Source organism: Carcharodon carcharias, chromosome 5 (genome assembly GCF_017639515.1).
Source record: "Carcharodon carcharias isolate sCarCar2 chromosome 5, sCarCar2.pri, whole genome shotgun sequence".
Taxonomy (NCBI): Eukaryota; Metazoa; Chordata; class Chondrichthyes; order Lamniformes; family Lamnidae; genus Carcharodon; species Carcharodon carcharias.
Window position 1 is genome coordinate 16,893,246 of NC_054471.1, and position 22,339 is coordinate 16,915,584.

Below are 22,339 nucleotides of genomic sequence, written 5' to 3' on the forward strand. Positions count from 1 at the left end.
GGCAGCCAATTTGTTGTGGACCCATTTTGTGCATCTGGTCAATCCTACCACCAGTGACTGCTGTCTAGCATTTTGGATTGATCATCCATTACAAGAATATAAAAAGATGTAAAACTGTGGGCACTTATCATTGACTTTTTGCTAATCTGAATGAATCATAAATTAAATTTCATAATTTCCTTTGAAAAAAGTTATTTTTTGTTTTTGTCATTTGTTTTATTTCAATACGTAAAAAAATAGAAGCATAAGAATTATTAAATTCACAGAATCTATTCATCATCTGCCATCCTAGATAGTCGCATGAGGCAATGATGATGCCGTTGTTAACTATTCAGTGCAATCAATCTCTATTGGTGACTTATTCTGAATCATAACAAGGGATTTTTGTCACTTCTTTTACAGTTGTTGAGTGGCACTGGTTTCCTCCAGGCCCTGCAGCAGTTTCCAAAGGACACCATCAATGATGAAACAGTAGAACTCCTCCAGCCATATTTCATAATGGACGATTATACATTTGAAAATGCTAAGAAAGTCTGTGGGAATGTTGCTGGTTTGTTATCCTGGACTCAAGCTATGGCTGCCTTCTTTGCCATCAACAAAGAGGTGCTGCCTCTAAAGGTAATACTGAATCAAAAGAGCATAAAAATCAGTAAAACAACTGCAAAATTTTCACTGTATGAACTGATTTCTGCACAAATGTCTTTCAATATTATATATGTCCTGTTTGAATGTTTCCATATTTGAAGAAGTTTAAATGAAAATAGATATCTAAACTTTTTTTGTAAACAAATGCCTCAAAAAATTCCTTATTTAACTTGTGTTTCTTGTTTCTGGTTGAGAATTAAAATGATTTCATGGGAACATTTTTCACAACTGTTTTGCTGGTGCAGGATTTCACCACTAAAGAGCCCAAGTCATAGAATCAGACAGAGCTTAGAGCCATATTCACTCCAACCTGTGCTAGTATCCCTCTAGTGCCTGTGCTCATAGTAGAAAAGATCGACAAACATTTCAAGGCATATAAGATAGAAACAGCGAATTTAGTGATAAACTAAACATAGAGGAGTACAGCACAAAAGGAGGCTATTTGGTCCATCAATTCTATGCCAGTTCTTTTGAAGAGCAATCCAGTTAGTCCCACTCCCCTGCTCCTCCTTCATATTGCTACATTTTACTCCTTTAAGTAGTTATCCAATTCCTTTGTGATAGCTAATACTGAATCAATCTCTACCTGTCAGACAGTGCTTTCAAAATCATAATCACTTGTTGGATAACAATGTTTTTCCTCATGTTGCCACTGGTTCTTTTGCCAAACACCTTGAATTCATGCCTTCCTATCTTCAGCCATTGGAAACAGTTTCCCTCCATATGACTTATGTTGGTCCGTACACATACCAGGATCAAACCAGACTGCCCTAAATTCTGCTGATGAGCTCCATCCATCTGTAATCACCAAACAGAAAGTGATTGGAGCTGGTGAATTTGTTCATGTCTACGAAGGAATTCTGAAGAAAGGACAGCAGGAAATTGATGTAGCTTTTAAAACATGATTTTTAAACACCTCTATCAAATCTCATTTTTATCTGAAAACAGAAGCAAAATACTGCAGATGCTAGAAACCAAGATAAGAACAGAAAATGCTGGGAATATCCAGCAGCATCTGTGTAGAGACCCAAACATCATTGACCCAAAATGTTAACTAATTTGACTGAGTGTGACATCAAGGAGCCCTAGCAAAACTGGAGTCAATGGGAATCAGGGGGAAATCTCTCTGCTGGTTGGATTCATATCTAGCACAAAGGAAGGTGGTTCTAATTGTTGGAGGTCAACCATCTTAGTTCCAGGACATCACTGCAGGAGTTCCTCAGGGTAGTGCCCTAGGCCCAACCATCTTCAGCTGCTTCATCAATGACTTTTCTTCCATCATAATGTCAGAAGTGGGGATGTTTGTTGATGAATGCACAATGTTCAGCACCATTCACGACTCCTCTGATGCTGAAGCAGTCCATGTCCAAATGCACCAAGATCTGGACAATATCCAGGCCTGGGCTGACAAGTGGCAAGTAAAATTTGCACCACACAAGTGGCAGGCAATAACCATCACCAACAAGAGAGAGTCTAACCATCGCCCCTTGACATTCAATGGCATTACCATGGTTGATTCCCCCACTATCAACATCATGGGGGTTACTTTTGACCAGAAATTGAACTGGACTAGCCACATAAGTACTGTGGATACAACAACAGGTCAGAGGCTAGGAATCCTGTGGCGAGTAACTCCCTTCCTGACTCTCCAATGCCGATCCACCATCTATAAGCTACAAGTTAAGAGCGTGATGAAATACTCTCCAATTGCCTGGATGAGTGCAGCTCCAACAAAACTTAAGAAGCTTGACACTATCCAAATCAAACAACCTGCTTGATTGGCACTTCTTCCACAAACATTTCCTCCCTCCACTCCCGACAAACAGTACCAGCAGTGTGTACCATCTACAAGATGCACTACAGAAACTCACCAAGGCTGCTTAGGCAGCAACTTCCAAATCCACGGCCACTACCATCTAGAAGGACAAGGGCAGCAGACACATGGGAACACCACCACTTGGAAGTTCCCCTCCAAGCCACTCGCCATCCTGACTTGGAAATATATCGCCGTTCCTTCACTGTCGCAGGGCCACAATCCTGGAACTCCCTTTCTAATAGCACTGTAGGTATACCTACACCACAGGGACTGCAGTGGTTCAAGAAGGCAGCTCACCACCACCTTCTCAAGGGCATTTAGGGATGGGCAATAAATGCTGGCCCAGCCAGCAATGTCCTCATCATGTACATGAATAAAAAAAGTCTTCTCTGCTCTATGGAGAACAACCCCAGCTTGTCTAATCTATTCAGGTAACCATATTCCCTCATCCCTGAAATCATTCTTTTGCATCTATTCTTTACCCTCCCCAAAAACGTCATATTCTTCCGAAAACATGGTGCCCAGAAGTGGATATAACACTGCATCTGTGATCAAACAGGTGTTTAATATAGATTTAACATAATAACTATTATGCTCAATGGGGGATACATACATATGTACGTACATGCATAGGCATTTGGAGCAGGAGTAGGCCATTCAGCCCCTCAAATCTGCTCTGCCCTTCAATAAGATCATGGCTGGTCTGATTGTAGACTCAACTCCACATTCTGCATTTCCGCCAACTCCTCCCTTAATCCAGCCAACTTCCCCAAGCCCCAGATTTTCCCCCGACAACCCAACGCAAACCGACGAGCTCCACCACCTTCTTCCCCCTGACCTTCCGACTCCCCCGATACATCTGATTCCCCACCAACCCGAGCTGACCCAACCTCACCACCCTACCTACCTATCACCTTATTTCCTGACTTACTTACCTTACCCATCCTGCCTAATTATCACTTACCCTACCCACCCTATCCACTTAACCACCCTTCCCCCTTACCCACTTACCTTGCCCAGTCTACTTCCTGACTCACTTACTTTACCCACCCTAACTGCTTACCCACCATGTCCTCTTACCCACTTACCATACCCACCCTACCCCCTTACCCATTTCTTATCCACCCTGCCCCTCATCCACCCTACCTTCTTACCCACTTACCTTACCAACCATATCCCTTTACCAATCCTATATCTTTACTCACTCTATCCACTTAAACACTTGTCTTTTCTCTGCAGCTTTTCTAACTCTTTACCTGCCAGGGTACAGCAGGTAGTGTCAGAAATAGGGGGCATGCCTTCTGCGCAGATTCTCTCTGCTGCTCCCTCTGAGGTTTCTTGTGCTGACTAAGCTCTGCAGCATCCTCCATCGGAAGATTGCCCTGAAAATTGGAAGAAGTTAAGTGTGCATAGTTTTGTCTGATCAAGGTTGGGAATAACGTGTTGAATTTTCCATTTCTGAGACTGTGTGGTGGTGGGTGGGTTTGGCAGCACCCACCCCACTGGCTGGAATGACGGGAACTCACACCCAATTCAGCGCTTGGAGGGTCATTGGTTATGCACAGGCAAGTATCGGACCAGGTTACCAGGTGGGCTAGGAGCCGATTCGTCCACCCGCCGTCAGCTGGCGAGGTCGAAGGTCCAGCACCATATTTAAAGGCTAGTCCAATACATATTCTCACTCTCTCCAGTCCACCTGTCTTAAAGACATGTGCAGAGAGGTGTTACAGTCAGAAGAAGAAGGCCGAGAGCCTCAAGAAGAATGCAGCACCCCGCTTCACCCACCAGGCTCCCCCAGGCTTTGATCAGAGGAATGCGGGCACACAGGCAAGTTCTGTATCACAGGAAGTGCTGCAGGAAGTGCAGCAGCATCACCTCCCTGGCCTGGGAGGCCGTCGCAGAGCAGGGCAGAGTGGCTGGCAAAGGTGCCCAAAATGCCATCCAGTGCAGGAAAAGGATGAATGATCTCATCTGCTCCGCCAGCGTAAGTCATCCTTCAACACCCTCCAATATCAAATTCTCATCATGGCATTGTGCACTCAAATAGCTACTCTCTTCAGGATCCCACACAACTATTAGTGGGGTAAACATATCAACACTTGTTCTCTCACTGACACTTTCACATCACCACCATCACAGCTATCATGTTGTCACACTCCATCCTCTGGACCTTCTGGGGAAGGCTCACCACACACACACAGAACATGCAGCTCACCCAACCTCTGCTCCATCCCTTCTCATCACATGTTCTTCATACAGGCCAAGCTGGTGCACAACAAACGTGAGAGATCATAGACTGGAGGCGGGACGGCAGACATCATTGCCTTCATTGAGTTTGAGGAGGCTGCAGCCGAGTTGGCTGGGGAAGACAGGGATCGCTCCTGTGGGGAAGGGGAGATCAGCCTCTCCCGCCAACCTAGTACAGATCAAATCTCCATCACTTCATCAAACCCTGACATTCACAGTGAGTCACATGCAGCCTCATTTAGCTCATGCTCATTCACTCAACCTCTATTTTCTATTTTCTAGGCACAGATCAAGGCCCCAAGGCCAGACCAGCCCCAGTCCAAGCCCCCAGACCTCGTCAGAGGAGGAAGCTCTGGTAGAACAGCCACAGCACTCACACGCACCCTCCACCAGCTCAGAGACTCACCCATTGATGGGGCACAGCTGTAGATTAGGCTCAGCCTCACATTCTGGAGAACACCTCACTGACAGGTCCCGGCAGCAGTCAGAGGCAGGGATAGCCCAGGTTTCTGGCACTCAGAGGGCTGTTGGAGACCAGCCAACCCACTCAGTCTGAGTTACAAAGAATAGAGAACCAAGAAAAGTACAGCTCAGGAACAGGCCCTTCGGCCCTCCAAGCCTGCGCCAATCATATTGCCTGTCAAACTAAAACATTTTGCACTTCCTCTATTCTCAGCCTATTCATATATTTGTCAAGCTGCCTCTTAAATACCACTATCGTACCTGCTTCCACCACCTCCTCTGGCAGCGAATTCCAGAAACTCACTACACTTTGCATAAAAAAATTGCCCCGCACATCTCCTCTATAGTTTTCTCCTGTCATCTTAAATCTGTGTTCCCTAGTAATTGACTCTTTCACCCTGGGAAAAAGCTTCTGACTATCTACTCTGTCCATGCCGCTCATAATTTTGTAAACTTCTATCAAGTCGCCCCTCAATCTCCGTCACTCTGGTGAGAACAATCCGAGTTTCTCCAACCTATCCTCAGAGCTAATAACCTCCAGACCAGACATCATCCTGGTAAACCTCATCTGCACCCTCTCCAATGCCTCCATATCCTTCTGGTAACGTGGCGACCAGAATTGCACGCAATATTCTGAGTGTGGCCTAACCAAGGTTCTATACAGCTGCAGCATGACTTCCCAACTTTTATACTCAATATCTTTGCCGATGAATGCAAGCATGCCATATGCCTTCCTGACCATCTTATCCACCTGTGTTGCCACTTTCAGTGACCTGTGGACCTGTACACCCAGATCCCTCTACCCATTGATGCACTTAAGGGTTCTGCCATTTACTGTATAATTCCTACCTGTACTAGACCTTCCAAAATGCATTACCTCACATTTGTCTGGATTAAACTCCATCTGCTATTTCTCTGCCCGAGTCTCCAACCGATATATATCCTGTTGTATCCTTTGACAATCCTCTTCACTATCCGCAATTCCTCTTAGTGTCGTCTGCAAACTTACTAATTAGCCCAGTTACATTTTCCTCCAAATCATTTACGTATACTACAAACAGCAAAGGTCCCAGCATTGATCCCTCTGGAACACCACTCATCACAGCTCTCCATTCAGAAAAGCACCCTTCTATCTGTCTTCTATGACCAAGCCAATTCTGTATCCATCTTGCCAGCTCACGTCTGATCCCGTGCGACTTTACCTTCTGTACCAGTCGACCATGAGGGACCTTGTCAAAGGCTTTACTGAAATCCATGTAGATAACATCTACTGCCCTTCCATCGTCGATCATCTTTGTCACTTCCTCGAAAAACTCGATCAAGTTAGTGAGACACGACCTCCCCTTCACAAAACCATGCTGCCTCTCACTAATACACCCATTTACTTCCAAATGGTAGTAAATCCTGTCACGAGGAATCTTCTACACCGGCATGTAATTTCCTGGATTATCCCTGCTACCCTTCTTAAACAATGGAACAACATTGGCCATTCTCCAGTCCTCTGGAACCTCACCTGTAGCCAGTGAGGATACAAAGATTTCTGTCAAGGCCCCAGTAATTTCCTCCCTTGCCTCCATCAGTACTCTAGGGTAGATCCCATCTGACCCTGGAGATTTATCCACCTTAATATTCTTCAAGACGCCTAACGCCTCCTCTTTTTTGATCTCAACATGACCCAGGCTATCTACACACTCTTCCATAGACAAATCGACCCCTAAGTCCTTCTCTTTGGTGAATACTGATGAGAAGTATTCATTTAGTATCTCTTCCATTTCTTCTGGCTCCACACACAGATTCCCACCTCTGTCCCTGAATGGGCCTACCCTTTCCCTGGCCACCTTCTTGCTTTTTACATAGTATAAAAGGCCTTGGGATTTTTCTTAATCCTGGGTGCCAATGACTTTTCATGACTCCTTTTAGCCCTCCTGACTCCTTGCTTAAGTTTCTTCCTACTTTCCTTATATTCTCCATGGGCTTCATCTGTTCCCAGCCTTCTAGCCCTTATGAATGCTTCCCTTTTCATTTTGACTAATCTCACAATATTCTTCGTTTCCAAGGTTCCTGAAACTTGCCATACTTATCCTTCATCCTAGCAGGAACATGCCGACCCTGAATTCTTATCAACTGTCGTTTGAAAGCCCTCCACATGTCAGTTGTTGATTTGCCCTCAAACATTTGCCTCCAGTCTAGATTCCTCAGTTCCTGCCTAATATTGTTATAATTAGCCTTCCCCCAATTAAGCAACTTAACCTGAGGACTCCTGTTATCCCTATCCACCAGTACCTTGAAACTCACTGAATTATGGTCACTTTTCCTGAAATGCTCCCCCAGTGAAACTTCGACCACCTGGCTGTGTTCATTCCCTAATACCAGGTCCAGTATTGTCCCTTCCCTAGTTGGACTATCTACATATTGTCTCAGGAAGCCCTCCTGGATGCACCTTACAAATTCTGCACCATCCAAACCCCTCGCACTAAGTGATTCCCAATCAATATGGTGAAAGTTAAAATCACCCACCACAACAACCATACTGCTTTTGCATCTTTTCAAAATCTGCCTACATTACTGTTCCTCAATCTCCCACCGGCAATTGGGAGGCCTAAGTAAACCCCCAACATTGTGACTGTACCCTTCCTATTCCGGAGCTCTACCCATATTGCCTCACAGCATGAGCCCTCCGAGGTATCATCCTGTCGTACAGCTGTGATATTCTCCTTAACCAGCAGTGCAACTCCCCCACCTCTTCTTCATCCCTCTCTATCCTGCCTGAAACATCTAAATCCTGGAATGTTTATCTGCCTATCCTGTCCATCCTTCAACCAAGTCTCTGTAAAAGCAATAACATCATAGTCCCAAGTATTAATCCAAGCAAGCTCTAAGCTCATCTACCTTGCCTATTATATTTCTTGCATTGAAACAAATGCATTTCAGACCCCCAGTCCCACTGTGTTCAGTAATTTTTCCCTCTTAGTCCTACTGGCCATATTCACTTAGATGATAAGTCTCTGGAAACGGCTACCAACTCAATGCTGGAGATGCAACGACAGGCGGCAGATGTTCTGGCAGAGATTCAACTGTCACTCATCAGACTAGAGCGAACAATGGAGGAGTCCAACTGCGTTCTATCTGATGTCATGGTTCCAACATGTGAGCTCCTTGAGGCCACCATGAGAAGGCTGGTGACCATCATGGAGGCGTTGGACCAGCAGGTCTTGCTGGATTTGCGCTCAGCCATGCACTCCATGGCCACACACCCTGGTTGGTGCCATCAAGATGTAGGCGAAATGGGGATGAGGCACCTTGACCTTCCCCCAGGTGCACCATCTCCTGCAGGAGTCAGAGCAGCGCCCTAGGGCACCCACAGGGAGGATGAGCATCAGCCGGTCACCTCGGGGGCCTCCTTTCAGGACACAGCCCGCTCTGCCCATGACCCCTTCAACTCCAGCTTTGTTGGCTGTCAAGGACACCTCTGTCCCTGAGCAGGTGAAATGTTTTTATTAACAGTTCTCAACCACTGAACACATATAGAGTTAGCCCTTGGCGTTTCAGGGCATAGACCACATCCATGGCGGTAACAGTCTTGCGTTCAGCGTGTTCCGTGTAGGTGACCAAGTCTCGGATTATATTTTCCAAGAAAACCTTCAGAACCCCGTGAGTTTCCTTGTAAATTAGGCCAGAGCTGTGTTTAATGCCCCCACGATGAGCGAGTCGGCGAATGGCAGGTTTAGTGAGTTCCTGGATATTATCTTGGAGGACTTTCGGGTGCCATTTAGCACCCCCATTACCGAGACCTTTCCCGCTTTTGCCTCTGCTGGACATCACACCCCCGAAACAAAGCCTGCAGGTGACCCTTATCAGGCCGGGGTCCTCCAGGCCTTGGGCCACCAGAGGACGTCTGCCAAGGTCATCACAGACATCAGGACACAGTCAGCAGGCTGCCTCCACCTCCACTGCTACTGTGGATGTCAGGGTTCCACGAGGTCCTGAGGCAGGTCCACATCTTAGTCGCAGCATTGTTTGCATCATGAGATGGCGGAAGAGGCTTAAAGTCTCCTCTCGCATCGCCCTTGTTCCTCAGTGGACTCTCAGTTCCCAGAGTAAGTACACTCACAGGGCACCGAGGACCAATGCAGAGATCATGGCCTTGCGATTCATGAGGTCAGAACACGCAAGTGTGAATCTGGGACTCATTCTCGCTGCAAGTAGGTGGACATCCCCTGAGTTGAAAGAAGATGGCATTGAGGGCTAGGAGAGATGTGGCCATATGCCCTCGCTTAACTTCACTCATCCTGGAACCTGTCCGCAATTAACATATCACAGGCACATCTCCCATGTCTTCCTTCCTCCATGTCGTGATCATGCTCATGCTGACCCTCAGCAGCCTGCTGAGGTTCCTGGGCATCCGGATCTTCATCGTCCAATGAGCTCTCATCCTCCTCGAGTTCACCCTCTGGCAGGGGGTCACCTCTTTGTATTGCCAGGTTGTGAAGGGTACAACACACTCCTATGATTTAGGAAACCTTGTCGGGGGTGTATTGGAGTGAGCTGCCTGAGTGGTCCATGCATCTGAAGTGCATCGTCAGAAGCCCTATGGTATGTTCTATAACGGAGTGTGTGGAGCTGTGAGCAGCATTGTACCTCTCCTCAGAAGAGGTTGATGCACTGGTGTCATCAGCCAGCGTTTCAGTGGGTACCCCTTATCCCCAAGCAGCCATCCCTGCAGATGTACAGGCCCCTCAAAAAACTCAGGCACCTGGGAGTGATTCAGGATATAGGAATCATGGTAACTTCCAGGATACCCAGCACAAACATGTAGTATGTGGTCACACACCAGTTGTACATTGATGGAATGGTAGCCCTTGAGTTTTATGAACATTAGGGCCTGCTGCCATGGAGCCCGTATAGCCACAAGGGTACAGTTTATTGCACCCTGATCTCTTGGGAAGCCTGATATGGTGGCGAAGCTGGTGAATGTCACAGTCTGTTTATCTTCACCCAGAGCAAACCTGACACAATGATGGGCTTTCCTGTAAAGTGCACCTATAACCTCCTTCATGCATCGATGTATTGTAGCCTGAGAGATGCCACACAGGTCCCCTGTTAATCCTTGGAAAAACCCAGAGGCCAAGAAATTGAGTGCTGTGGTCACCTTCAAGGCCACTGGGGATACCTTCCAATTCCACGTGGCGTCAGGTCTTCACAGAGAATGTGGCATATGTGATGTGCCAGAGCTTTTGGAAAATCTCAGGCGTGCACAGCATTCCCTCTCACTCATTTGTAAATAGGAGACTCTCCTAAGACAAACCCTAGGTCTGGTGAGTCACCCTGGTTGTCTTGGTCTCTCCTCCTGACTCTCCTGTTCATGTTCTGGCTCCTCTTGACCAAGTCCCTCCTGCTGGAGCTGCTCGCAGAGTTGCCTCCCCCTCCTTTGCCTTCTCCAAAGCATTAGGACCCTGACAAAGGCCGCTTTGAGCCCTGGATCCTTATGCGCTTTTGCCTTCTCTCTGAAAGGAAACATTGAACAAGAAAGTGACGCTCAGAAGATGACACGCTTGAAAATTGTAAGGTCCATAGTTTTTCCTGCCCTGCATGCATGGTGGCTGATGCTGCCTTGTCCCTGAGATACTCGCACACAAATGTTTTTTTATTTGTTCATGGGATGTGGGCATCGCTGGCTAGGCCAGCATTTATTACCCATCCCTAACTGCCCTTGTTCATTTAAGAATCAACCACATAGTTTCTGGGTTTGGTGTCACATGTAGACTAGACCAGGTAAGGACAGCAGATTTCCTTCCCTAAAGGACATTAGTGAACCAGATGGGTTTTTATGAAATCAACAGTGGTTTTGTGGTCATCATCAGACTTTTAATTCCAGGTTTTTATTAAATTCAAATTCCATCATCTGCCATGGTGGGATTTGAACCCAGGTCCCCAGAGCATTACCCTGGGTCTCTAGAACAGTAGCCCAGTGACATTGTCACTCTGTCACCACCTCCCCAGATCAAGATGGCCAAGATGGTATTGCAAATATGTAATTCTTGAGCCCAGCGTTAAATGCTAAAATTTAATTCAGGTGAATGACCCAAGCTAGCTCTGTGCTCCAATCTCTAATGTGGCATATTAATAACCAATCAATTTTTAAAAATGTATTTACACAATGTGGGCACCGCTGGCTAGTCCGGCATTTATTGCCCATCCCTAATTGACTTTGAGAAGGCGGTGGTGAGCTGCCTTCTTGAACTGCTGCAGTCCCTGTGGTGTAGGTACTCCCATAGTGCTGTTAGGAAGGGAGTTTCAGGATTTTGACCCAGTCACATTAAAGGCACGGTGATATATTCCCAAGTCAGGATGGTGAGTGACTTGGAGGGGAGCTTCCAGATAGCAGTGTTCCAATGTGTCTGCTATGAATGGATGCCCTTTGGCCCGTTAGGAGTGTCAAATATCGTGAACACGTGACAGGCCTTCACTGATGGAATGCCATATACGATACAGCTGTGTCTCCTTTACTATTGGCTGTATTCTCAAAATCTATATTCCTGTGCGTTACTCTTGAGATACAGTGACTGTGATGTGAAGCCACTGAGTCCTGAGTAGCCCTTTAACAGTGCTAGTGGTGTTCACTGCAAGGAGGTTCCCCTTCTTTCTTTCTAAGCAGACTCCTGCTCATTCCTAAGGCAACAAGAAGAGGGTGACCCCAGAAAGGTCCCCCTCATATTTGCTCCCCCCCTCAGTGCCATTCCACAGCCTTTCCTCCCCGTTGCTCCCCCTTGTGTTCACCCTTCCCCCTCACTGTCATTCCACAGCCTTCCCTCCATATTGCACATTTTATTCATCAACCCCACCCTTGCCTCACAACCCACCCCAGGTTGATAGGGTATTTTCTGAAAATGGAGACCTGCATGAGTGCCACAGCACAGTAATGTTCTTTGGGCCAATGTGGGCCAAGAGCAGGAGCAGACCAACCATACAACTCGAGCAATAAGACCAACACAGTGCTGCAGCAGGTAGGCTATGTATGTTGCACTCACCTCAAAGTTACCAGCAAACTGAGGTCCGACTTGTGCACATCACCCCTTTTCAAATGGGTTTCAGACCAACATAATTTCCCACTGGCATGACGCAAGTTGGAAGGCATGACCAGATTTCAGCGAGCAGCTGTTTTAATGAGCATTCATGACATGTTAATTAATGCAAATGACATTTATGCCACTCGTCAGCAGGATAACTGACCTGCCATAAGCACACCATGGGGAGAATTGCAAGGTGTTTTTACGAGGGTGGATTTCCGACTTTTTGCCTGCCACTGGATTGTCCGCTCTCACCCGCCATGAAACCCACTGCGGGCGGGATGTAAAATTGGTTAAACAAGGCATTTGGAACGCAAGGGTTTCAAACCTGAATGGAAGATTCGGGTCTATTAGCCTTTAACTGATCCACGTTGGATTTCCCGAGTTAATCCAGATTTATCTGAGTCACTGTTGATTTGGTCTAAGCAAGCTGTTATAAGCTACTATATAAATGCAATTCTCTCTGTTTATAATACAAAACATTATACTATAAACAACCCAGGAGCGTCACCACAAACTTTCAAAAGCTTGCCGATGTAAAAATAACAGAATGGAATCAAAGTCATTTCTCCCTTAAATACATTCCATCTAACACTTTTCCCAACTTATAAAGGATGATTTAACAATAGATAAATTTGTAAGAAGTTAAATATTCTCTCTGACCCTTAAGAAAATTAAGCAAAAGTGCTTGTTATTTAACAGGCCAGTTAGCCTAACAACTGCCATAGGGAAAATGTTAGAAGCTATTATTAAAGATGTTATAGCAGGGCACTTAGAAAAGTTTAAGGCACAGGCAGAGTCAGCATGGGTTTTTAAAAGGGAAATAATCATGTTTAACCAATTTATTGTAGTTTTTTGAAGAAGCCTCATGTGCTGTAGATAAAGGGGAACCAGTGAATGTACTGCACTTAGATTTCCAGAAAGCATTTGATAAAGTGCCACATCAAAGGTTATTGTGGAAAATAAAAGCTCATGGTGTAGGGGGTAACTGGTTAGAAGATTAGCTAGCTAACAGGAAACAGAGCGTAGCCATAAATTAGTCTTTTCTCTGGTTGGTGGGACGAAGCGAGTGGTGTGCCACAGGGATCTGTGCTGGGGCCTCAACTTTTACAATTTATATAAATGACTTGGATAAAAGGACTGAAGGAATAGTGGCTAACTTTGCTGATGACACAAAGATAGGCAGGAAAGTAAGTGACATAGAAAAGTTAAGTGATTGGTCAAAGATCTGGCAAATGGTGTATGATGTGGGCAAAAGTGAACTTGTTCATTTTGGCAGGAAGAATAAAAAATAAGCTTATTATCTAAATGGTGAGAGATTGCAGAGTTCTGAGATTCAGAGGGATCTGGGTGTCATAGTGCATGAATCACAAATGGCTAGTATGTAGGTACAACAGGTAATTAGGAAAGCTGAAGGAATGTTATCATTCATTGTGAGGGAAATTGAATATAAAAGTAGGGAGGTTATGCTTCAGTTGTACAAGGCATTGGTGAGACCACATTTGGAGTACGGTATTGGTCTCCTTATTTAAGGAAAAATGTAAATGCGTGAAACCAGTTCAGAGAAGGTTTACGAGATTAATACCAGGAATGGGCTGGTTGTCTTATGAGGAAAGGTTAGACAGGCTAGGCTTATATCCACTGGAGTTTAGAAGAATAAGAGGTGACTTGATTGAAACTTTAAGATCCTGAGGGGTCTTGACAGGGTGGATGTGGAGAGGGTGTTTCCTCTTTTGGGTGAATCTATAACTCGGGGTCACCGTTTAAAAATAAAGGGGTCGCTCATTTAAGACAGAGATGAGAAGAATTTTTTTTCTCTCAGAGGGTTGTGAGTCTTTGGAACTCTCTTTCTCAAAAGGCAGTGGAAGCAGAGTCCTGAATATTTTTAAGGCACAGCTGTTTAGATTCTTGATTAACAAGGTGGGGGAAGGCGGTCAGAGGATATCGGGGGTAGGTAGGAAGTTACAATCAGATCAGCCATGATCTTACTAAATAGTGGAGCAGGCTAGAAGGGCTGGGTGGCCTACTCCTGTTTCTAATTTGTATGTTCATATGTTCATACATATATGTTCCGCACTGAAACTTCCTTTGGCTGATTAGAGGTTAATTTTTCTTAGAGACATCATGATGTTGTGGTCAATGAGAAGATATTTTCTGTTGCTGAAAAAGTCTTTTAATAAACTAGAAATGATTGGCTTTCCGTTTTTAAATGCCTGTTTTAGGCTAATTTGGCAGTACAAGAAAACCGCCTCCAACGGGCCATGAAGGAGTTAGGAACTGCTCAAGCCCAGCTGGATGAGAAACAAGCTGAGCTGGACAAGGTACAGGCAAAGTTTGATGCTGCCATGAAAGAGAAAATGGTGAGTCAGAATCTTACAGGACTTCTAGCTAATCAATACATATCTTTTCAATTTCAAGCTGATTAATGCTGATTAAAATTACAATGACTGGAATTTGGTTTTGGGTATTTACCTAGAATATGTTTCCTTCTATTTATGATAAAACTGTCAAAAAGACTGACTTACACATGTTATATTCTAGCATCACTAAAACCAGCCAGGGTCAGCCTTGGCTATTGTAGGTTCTAAGAATGAAAAGCCTCCTGATACGCAGGGTGTCATTTTATGGCCCCCCCTGCTGACCTATTTGCAGGTGAGGTGCATGTGAAATAAAATGGATGACTTTCCACAGCTTTCCCACCCACCCCAAGCTGCCCCTCCATGATACAGTGGGAGGGTAAGGCATCAGCCAGCTCACCTGCCTTAGGCCTATTGAGGTCCTTAATTCACCAAAGTATGACAGATAAAATGAACAAATGTTTTGCCTCGGTCTTCACTATAGAGATATAAAAATCATTCCAGTAATAGCTGTAAATCAGGAGGTGGAAGGGAGAGGGGAACTTAGTGAAATTACAATCACTAGAAAGCGGTACTGAGCAAACTGATAGAGCTGCAGGCTGACAAGTCTCCGGGTCCAGATGGACTTCATCCTAGGGTCTTAAAATTGGTGGCTAATGAGGGGGTAGATGCATTGGTGTTAGTTTTCCAAAGTTCACTAGATTCTGGAAAGGTTCCATCAGACTGAAAAGTATTAAATACAACCACTCTATTCAAGAAGGGAGGGAGGCAGAAAAGAGGAAACTATAGGCCAGTGGAGGAAGGTGTAGAATACGTCATTAAGTGCATTATAGCTGGGCATTTAGAGAAACACATGGTAATTGGGAAGAGTCAGCATAGTTTTGTGAAGGGGAAATCGTGTTTAACCAATTTATTGGAGTTCTTTGAAGGAGTAACGTGCGGTGGGTAGAGGGGAAGCTGTAGACATACTGTACTTGGATTTCCAAAAGGCATTTGATAGGGTGCAACATCAAAGGTCACTGTGGAAGATAAAAGCTCATGGTGTAGGGGATAACATATCAGCATGGATAGAAGATTGGCTGACTGGCAGAAAATAGGGAGTATGCATAAATGGATCTTTTTCAGAATGGCAGGATGTGACGAGTGGAGTCCCGCAGGCTTCTGTGCTGGGGCCTCCACTTTTTACAATTTACATCAATGATTTAGATGAGGGGAGTGAAGGCATGGTAGCTAAATTTGTACGTTACACAAAGATAGGTAGGAAACCATGTTGTGAAGAGGACATAAGGAAGTTATGGGTTGATATGGATAGGTTGGGTGAGTGGGCAAAAATCTGGCAGATGGAGTATAATGCATAATAAACACGCTGTTTCCATGGCGGGCAGGTTCTCATTCAGCTGCCCGCCATCACCTTGCTACTTCTTCACGCCGGGCACCATGTTTAAAGTCCAGCCATGTGCACACATCTGCAGGGAAGATGTCCACAAAAGACAAAAAGGCTGCAGTCCCCAGGTTCAGCGACGTGTCACTGGAATGTCTTTTGGATGCTGTGGAGTCCCGCCGAGGTGTCCTCTACCACCAATCTGGCCACAGGATGGGCAGTGGCGTGAACAACCAGACTTGGGAGGCAGTGGCAGCTGTGGTCAGCGCCAACACCCTTCAAAGGAGGACAGTCACCCAGTGCCACAACAGGATGAATAACCTCCTTCATTCTGCCAAGGTAAGTCACTCTTCTCATCACTCTCAACACATACACTCACAAACCAATTGCCCATCCACAGGGCCCTCATTCACTGCCAGTTCAAGGGACATCACTATTCACTCTTGTACATTCACCGTCATTGTCCTCATCCCATCCATGGGACCACTCACCACCCACACAAGCTAATCATTCTTATCATCTGGCCTGGCAGGCTTCCTGCTTACACTTTCTCCATCTCTATTCGTGCAGGCAAGCTGGCACACAACAAAAGGCAGAGGTTGCAGACCGGTGGAAGAATGCCTGAAATTAAGGTCCTCACAGACTTTGAAAACAGAGGCATCCAGCTGGCCGGTAACGATCTGGACCAGTTCTGTGCTGACGGTGAGGTCGGTGGTGCTCTACGAAGTGAGGATCCAGCAGTGCAACATCCATCAGACAACAATGCTGTGAGTGATGTGTCCTCTTTCACCAGGCACTGCTATACACTAATTATCTCTCCTTGCTTTTGCAGGCACATCTGGGAAACAGCCGATGGAGTCCACAACCCAGGGCTTCCAATCAAACCCCGAAGCAACCTTTGAAGAGGAACCTGGAGACATCCTCCCTGAAGTCCCATCACAGCACTCACCCACACCCTCCACCAGTGCAGAAACACACACCTCGATGGGACCTAGCTTTAGAATAGCCTCGGGATCACAACCTGGTGAGCGCATCGCACTGTCTGATCCACAGAAGGTGACAGCAGGGAATTCCCCGTTATCTGGCATTCAGAGGACTGTTGGAGGCCAGAAATTTGCTAAGTCTGAGTCAGATGACAAGCCGCTGGACTTGTTCATGTCACAGTTGCTGGAGCTGGAAGGGCAAGCTCGGGAACATCAGGAAGATATGTTTCCTGCACTCCTCAGATTGCAAGGCGCAGGCACGATGGAGGAGTCCGTCCACCTTCACTCTGAGGTGATAGTGCTAGCATTCCAATGCACTGAGGTCAGCACCGGTAAGATGGCAGCCACCATGGAGACCTTGGTCCAGGATATTGGTGCTGCACTGATGCGCGGGCTCAACTCTGTCGCTGATGCTATAGTTGGCCTCCAATGATGTGCACGTGAGAGGGGTGCTAAGCAGCTCAATCTCACTCCAGCTACCCCTTCCGCTCACAGGGTCAGCCTGAGGCCCCTGGGCATCGATAGGCAGGAGGAGCAGCAGGTGCACACCCCAGGGCCATTCATCCTGGTGACTCTGAGAGTGTCCGACCCATCCGAATCCCTTCTTCCTGTGACCTCAGCAGCTCCACAGGCCAAGCAGGATGCTACTGCCACACAGCAGGACCCCTAAAGGAGGCTGGGGCCCTCTACGTCTCGGTTCTCAAGACGACACCCGCCAAGGTCATCATAGATAGTGCATAGCAGTCAGCAGGCTGCCTCCACTTCCACTGTGGATGTCTGGGGAGCACCAAGACGTAGCGGAAGGGTTAGGAAAGTTAAGAAGAATTAGTTACTCAGCCTGGGAATGGGTGTTAATCACTAGTATATAATGTTCACTATCGTAAATAAACTCCCAAGAATGCCTCCCTGCCTATGGCTCCTTGTTCTGATGAGCAGTGTTCTTGTCACTCAGATGTGAAACCTTTCTGCAAAAGATAAAGGCAGGTGCCTCAGTCCAGAGCCTCTTCCCTGTGCCCTGTGCAGTCTTCAGACCAAAGAAATGGTCCGGCCACACACTCCCTGGAAACATTACTGATGCCTGTACCTCAGCGGTGCTGGTCTTTTCTGTTCAGTGTCATGGGCAGGCATTACGGAGTTCTCTCATTCTCTCTGTGTGCTCTCAGCACCTTTAAGGTGGGGCTGGCCCACATCTCTTCAGCATCTGTGCTCCCGAAGGGCTTAGGTGCTGAAGGCAGGCAAAGGATCAAATGCATTTAAGGTTTCATGGCTGTGTCTCTATGTTATGACCCTGATCACAGAGCGCAAGCGAGCTGCCCTTGACCAGACAGGAGTCAAACACGCTCAGAGGCTATGTGAAGATCTATGGAGAGTCCTCACTGCATGTTGTCATCATCCTCCTGCAATTGAGCAAGTATTAGGGCCTCCACTGCATTGCACCCTTACAGAGGGCATTCGTGCCATAAGTCAGACTGGAGTCAAATGTTCACAGATGCGATGTGAGGATCTATGGGGTCAACTCACTGCATGTTGTCATCATCTTCCACAAGTCTAGCAGCTATGAGGGCCTCCAGTGTGTGCCTGCCTGCCTCTTCTCGCCAATGTGAGGGCCTCATCCCCATCATCGTTGCCTTTGAGGTCCCCCTCAACTCATCCCCGTTGACGTCCTCCTCATCAGAAGAGACCCCCCCAGCTCCTCCATCTCCTCCTCAGTCAGCCCGTCTCCCCGTTGGAGTGCAATGTTGTAATTGGCTCAGCAGAGGATAATAATGCGTGACACCCTCTGTGGACAGTATTGCAGGGCTCCACCAGACCGGTCTAGGCACCGGAATCTCATCTTCAGCATCTCGATGGTCTGCTCCACCAAGTTGCGAGTTGCAGCATAAGCGTCACTATACCATTGCTTTGCTGCAGTTTGAGGCCGCCGCACGGGTGTCATCAGCCATGGCCCCTTGTCCCCAAGCAGCTATCACTGCAATTTCTGTGGACGCTGGAAGACATCTGGGAACTGTGACCAACTGGGGATGTAGGAGTCGTGCACATTCCCTGGAAACCGTGCGCACACCTGCAGGATGCATTTCTGGTGGTCGCACACCAGCTGCACATTAAGCAAGTGGAACCCCATGTGGTTGATGTAGTTCACCCCATCTTGTGATGGAAATCTGAGTGCCTCATGAGTGCAGTCAATCACATCCTGCAACTGTGGGAAACCTGAGATCTGAGCGAATTCAATCGCTCTTGCAAAATGTTGTGTACAAAGATGGTATCTGTGACCGCATGGATACATTTGTGGGTGGAGGCTTGAGAGATACCACAGAGGTCACCTGTGGAACCCTGAAAGGAGCCACTGGCATAGAAATTGAGCGCTGCGGTCACTTTCATGGCCACTGGCAATGGATGCCCTTCATGTTCCCATGGCTTCAAATCCTGCAGTAGCTGGCAGATGTGACCAACCAGTTCCCTAGACATGCACAGTGTTAGCTGGAATATCGCGTGCAGTTCTGGTCACCACATTATAGGAAGGATGTGATTGCACTGGAGGGGGTGCAGAGGAGGTTCACCAGGATGTTGCCTGGGATGAAACATTTAAGTTATGAAGAGAGGTTGGATAGACTGGGGTTGTTTTTGTTGGAGCAGAGAAGAATGAGGGGTGACCTGATCGAGGTGTACAAGATTATGAGGGGCATGGACAGGGTGGATAGGGACCAGCTGTTCCCCTTAGTTGAAGGGTCAGTCACGAGGGGACATAAGTTCAAGGTGAGGGGCAGGAGATTTAGGGGGGATGTGAGGAAAAACTTTTTTACCCAGAGGGTGGTGACAGACTGGAATGCGCTGCCTGGGACGGTGGTGGAGGTGGGTTGCCTCACATCCTTTAAAAAGTACCTGGATGAGCACTTGGCACGACATAACATTCAAGGCTATGAGCCAAGTGCTGGTAAATGGGATTAGGTAGGTAGGTCAGGTGTTTCTCACCGGTCGGAGCAGACTCAGTGGGCTGAAGGGCCTCTTCTGCACTGTGATTCTGTGTGATTCCTTGAGTGTGTGTGTGTCCTCACTCATCTGGAAGAATGAAAGGCAATGTCTATAGACCCTGGGTGTTGCTAGGCGCCGGCCTGCGATGGCTCACTGTGGCTCTTTGGCAACCCGAGCCACCATTCTTCCTGAGATTGCTGCTCCTGTCTCTGTGCATCCAGGAGCCTCCGTCATTCTGTCTTCCATTGTCTTCATTCTCTGTAGGCCATCAGGCATATGGCTAGTTCGCCAGGCTCCATGCTCCTGATCTACTCCTTCTGCAGGATGAAAGAGAGAGCCACGTGGTTAGAATGGGTGTACTAAGAACCTCTCCTAGTTAGGTGTGAGGGCCCCTTTATGCTTCCTGGAGAGTGCTGGCAACCACTTGGATGGCCAGAGATTAGTGCACTGCATGGCTGCCTGAAACTCCCCCCACCTCCGCCCCACTCCAACTGAACGATTCATGGTAGCTTTGCCTATTGGACTGCATGCTGTGTTCTCAGCTCAGGCACAGGCATTTTCCTAACCCACAATGCAAAGTTGCTTTGTTATCTTGAACCATGGGCAAGACTGTTCCAAACAGGGATGCTGACATTGCAAGGGGCTGTGACTGCCTCCAACGGTGATTGCTGCATGGCCAGGTTTAGTGAGGAGATTGCACAATGTGTGCAGTCGTCCAACTGTTCTGCAGCCCACTAAAATGCTCATGACTTTGCGATCTTTGCCAGGGATTGTGTGAAAAGCTTTGAAGCACTTGGTGGCACTTTGATGCCTATGCGTTGCTTGAATGGGCAGATAAGCAAGAAAACCGACTCCAATCATATCAATGTGGCTGCACCTGAAATGTCTCAGTAGAAGAGGAATGGTCACTTTACACAGGTTTCGTGAATGCGTGGCCACTTCCCTCGCCCACCCTACCCCCCACCCCAAATGTTTGTGCACTGTATTCAACAGCAGGGCTGCCCTTGCTGGGGGCCTCAATTCTGGCAGGCTAGCCTAATAATGATATGCTGATGTATTACAATGAGGTTCCCATCTGATGGCAGGAAATGCGGGTCACGGTCAGCGGGCTGAACAGATGATCACGAACTGGTTTCATGCCACGTTGAAACCGATCACGCCATATTGTCCACTCACACTACCAAACACCTCTGATGCCAATGGGCATGGAAAATCCTGGCCCACATCTTGAATACTGTGTGCAATTTGGTCTCCTTATTTACGGAAGTATGTAAATGCATTGGAGACGGTTCAGAGGAAGTTTGCTAGATTGATACCTGGAATGTACCTGGGGTGTCTTATGAGGAAAGGTTAGGCAGACTGGACTTGTTTCCATTGGAAAAACAGAATTACCTGGAAAAACTCAGCAGGTCTGACAGCATCGGCGGAGAAGAAAAGAGTTGAAGTTTCAAGTCCTCATGACCCTTCAACAGAACCCTTCAGTTCTGTTGAAGGGTCATGAGGACTCGAAACGTCAACTCTTTTCTTCTCCGCTGTTGCTGCCAGACCTGTTGAGCTTTTCCAGGTAATTCTGTTTTTGTTTTGGATTTCCAGCATCCACAGTTTTTTTGTTTTTATCTCTTGTTTCCATTGGAGTTTTGAAGAGCGAGAGGTGGCTTGATTGAAGTATATAAGATCCTGAACGGTCACGACAAGGTGGACGTGGAAAGGATGTTTCCTCTTGAGGGTGAGTCCAGCACTAGGGGGCAATGTTTTAAAATTAACTGTTTCCCATTTAGGACAGAGATGAGGAGAATTTTTTTCTCTCAGAGGATTGTGTGACTTTGGAATTCTCTGCCTCAGAAAGCAGTGGAGGCATGGTCATTGAATATTTTTAAGGCAGAGGTAGATAGATTTTTGTTAAGGAAGGGAATCAAAGGTTATTGGGGGTAGATAGGAATGTGGAATTCAAAATACAAACAGATCAGCCATGATCTTACTGAATGGCAGAGCAAGCTCAAGGGGCCAAATGGCCTACTTCTGCTCCTATTTCATATGTTCGTATGTAGATAGGGAGACCATCAATTACTAAAGACCAACAAAACAGAAATAGCAATTTTTAATATTCCTAAAGTTGTCAGATGTTGGATTTCTGTGGGGTTTCTCCAATTCTCTGCTTTGTTGAAGGATTGAGGAATCTCCACAGAAATTCAACCCCAAGTGTGGAGGCATCCAGAGAGCTTCTTCTGATTCATTTGTATGGGGTTAGGAGCAGGAGCCGTCATCACAGTTTTAAGGTCAATTTCCCTAACTAATCTAATGCCCTGCCAGAAAGCAAGTGTAATTCCAGGATGTCGACCTCAAACCTGAGGCGAGGGCAAGATGTTATTATGTTTTTCCAGGTTTGATCAAAGCTTTTACGTTCACAGCCA

The 22,339-nt window shown here is 46.7% G+C and overlaps 1 protein-coding gene across 1 annotated transcript in view; it reads left to right on the forward strand.

The window, feature by feature from the left end:
• LOC121278115 (dynein heavy chain 8, axonemal-like) overlaps positions 1 to 22,339 on the forward strand; it is a 1,831,678-nt gene that overhangs the window by 1,463,564 nt on the left and 345,775 nt on the right. Inside the window, exons 71-72 of the mRNA XM_041188200.1 lie at positions 403 to 618; positions 14,460 to 14,597. Of these exons, the coding sequence (XP_041044134.1) occupies positions 403 to 618; positions 14,460 to 14,597 (354 nt within the window). The remainder of the gene's footprint in view (positions 1 to 402; positions 619 to 14,459; positions 14,598 to 22,339) is intronic.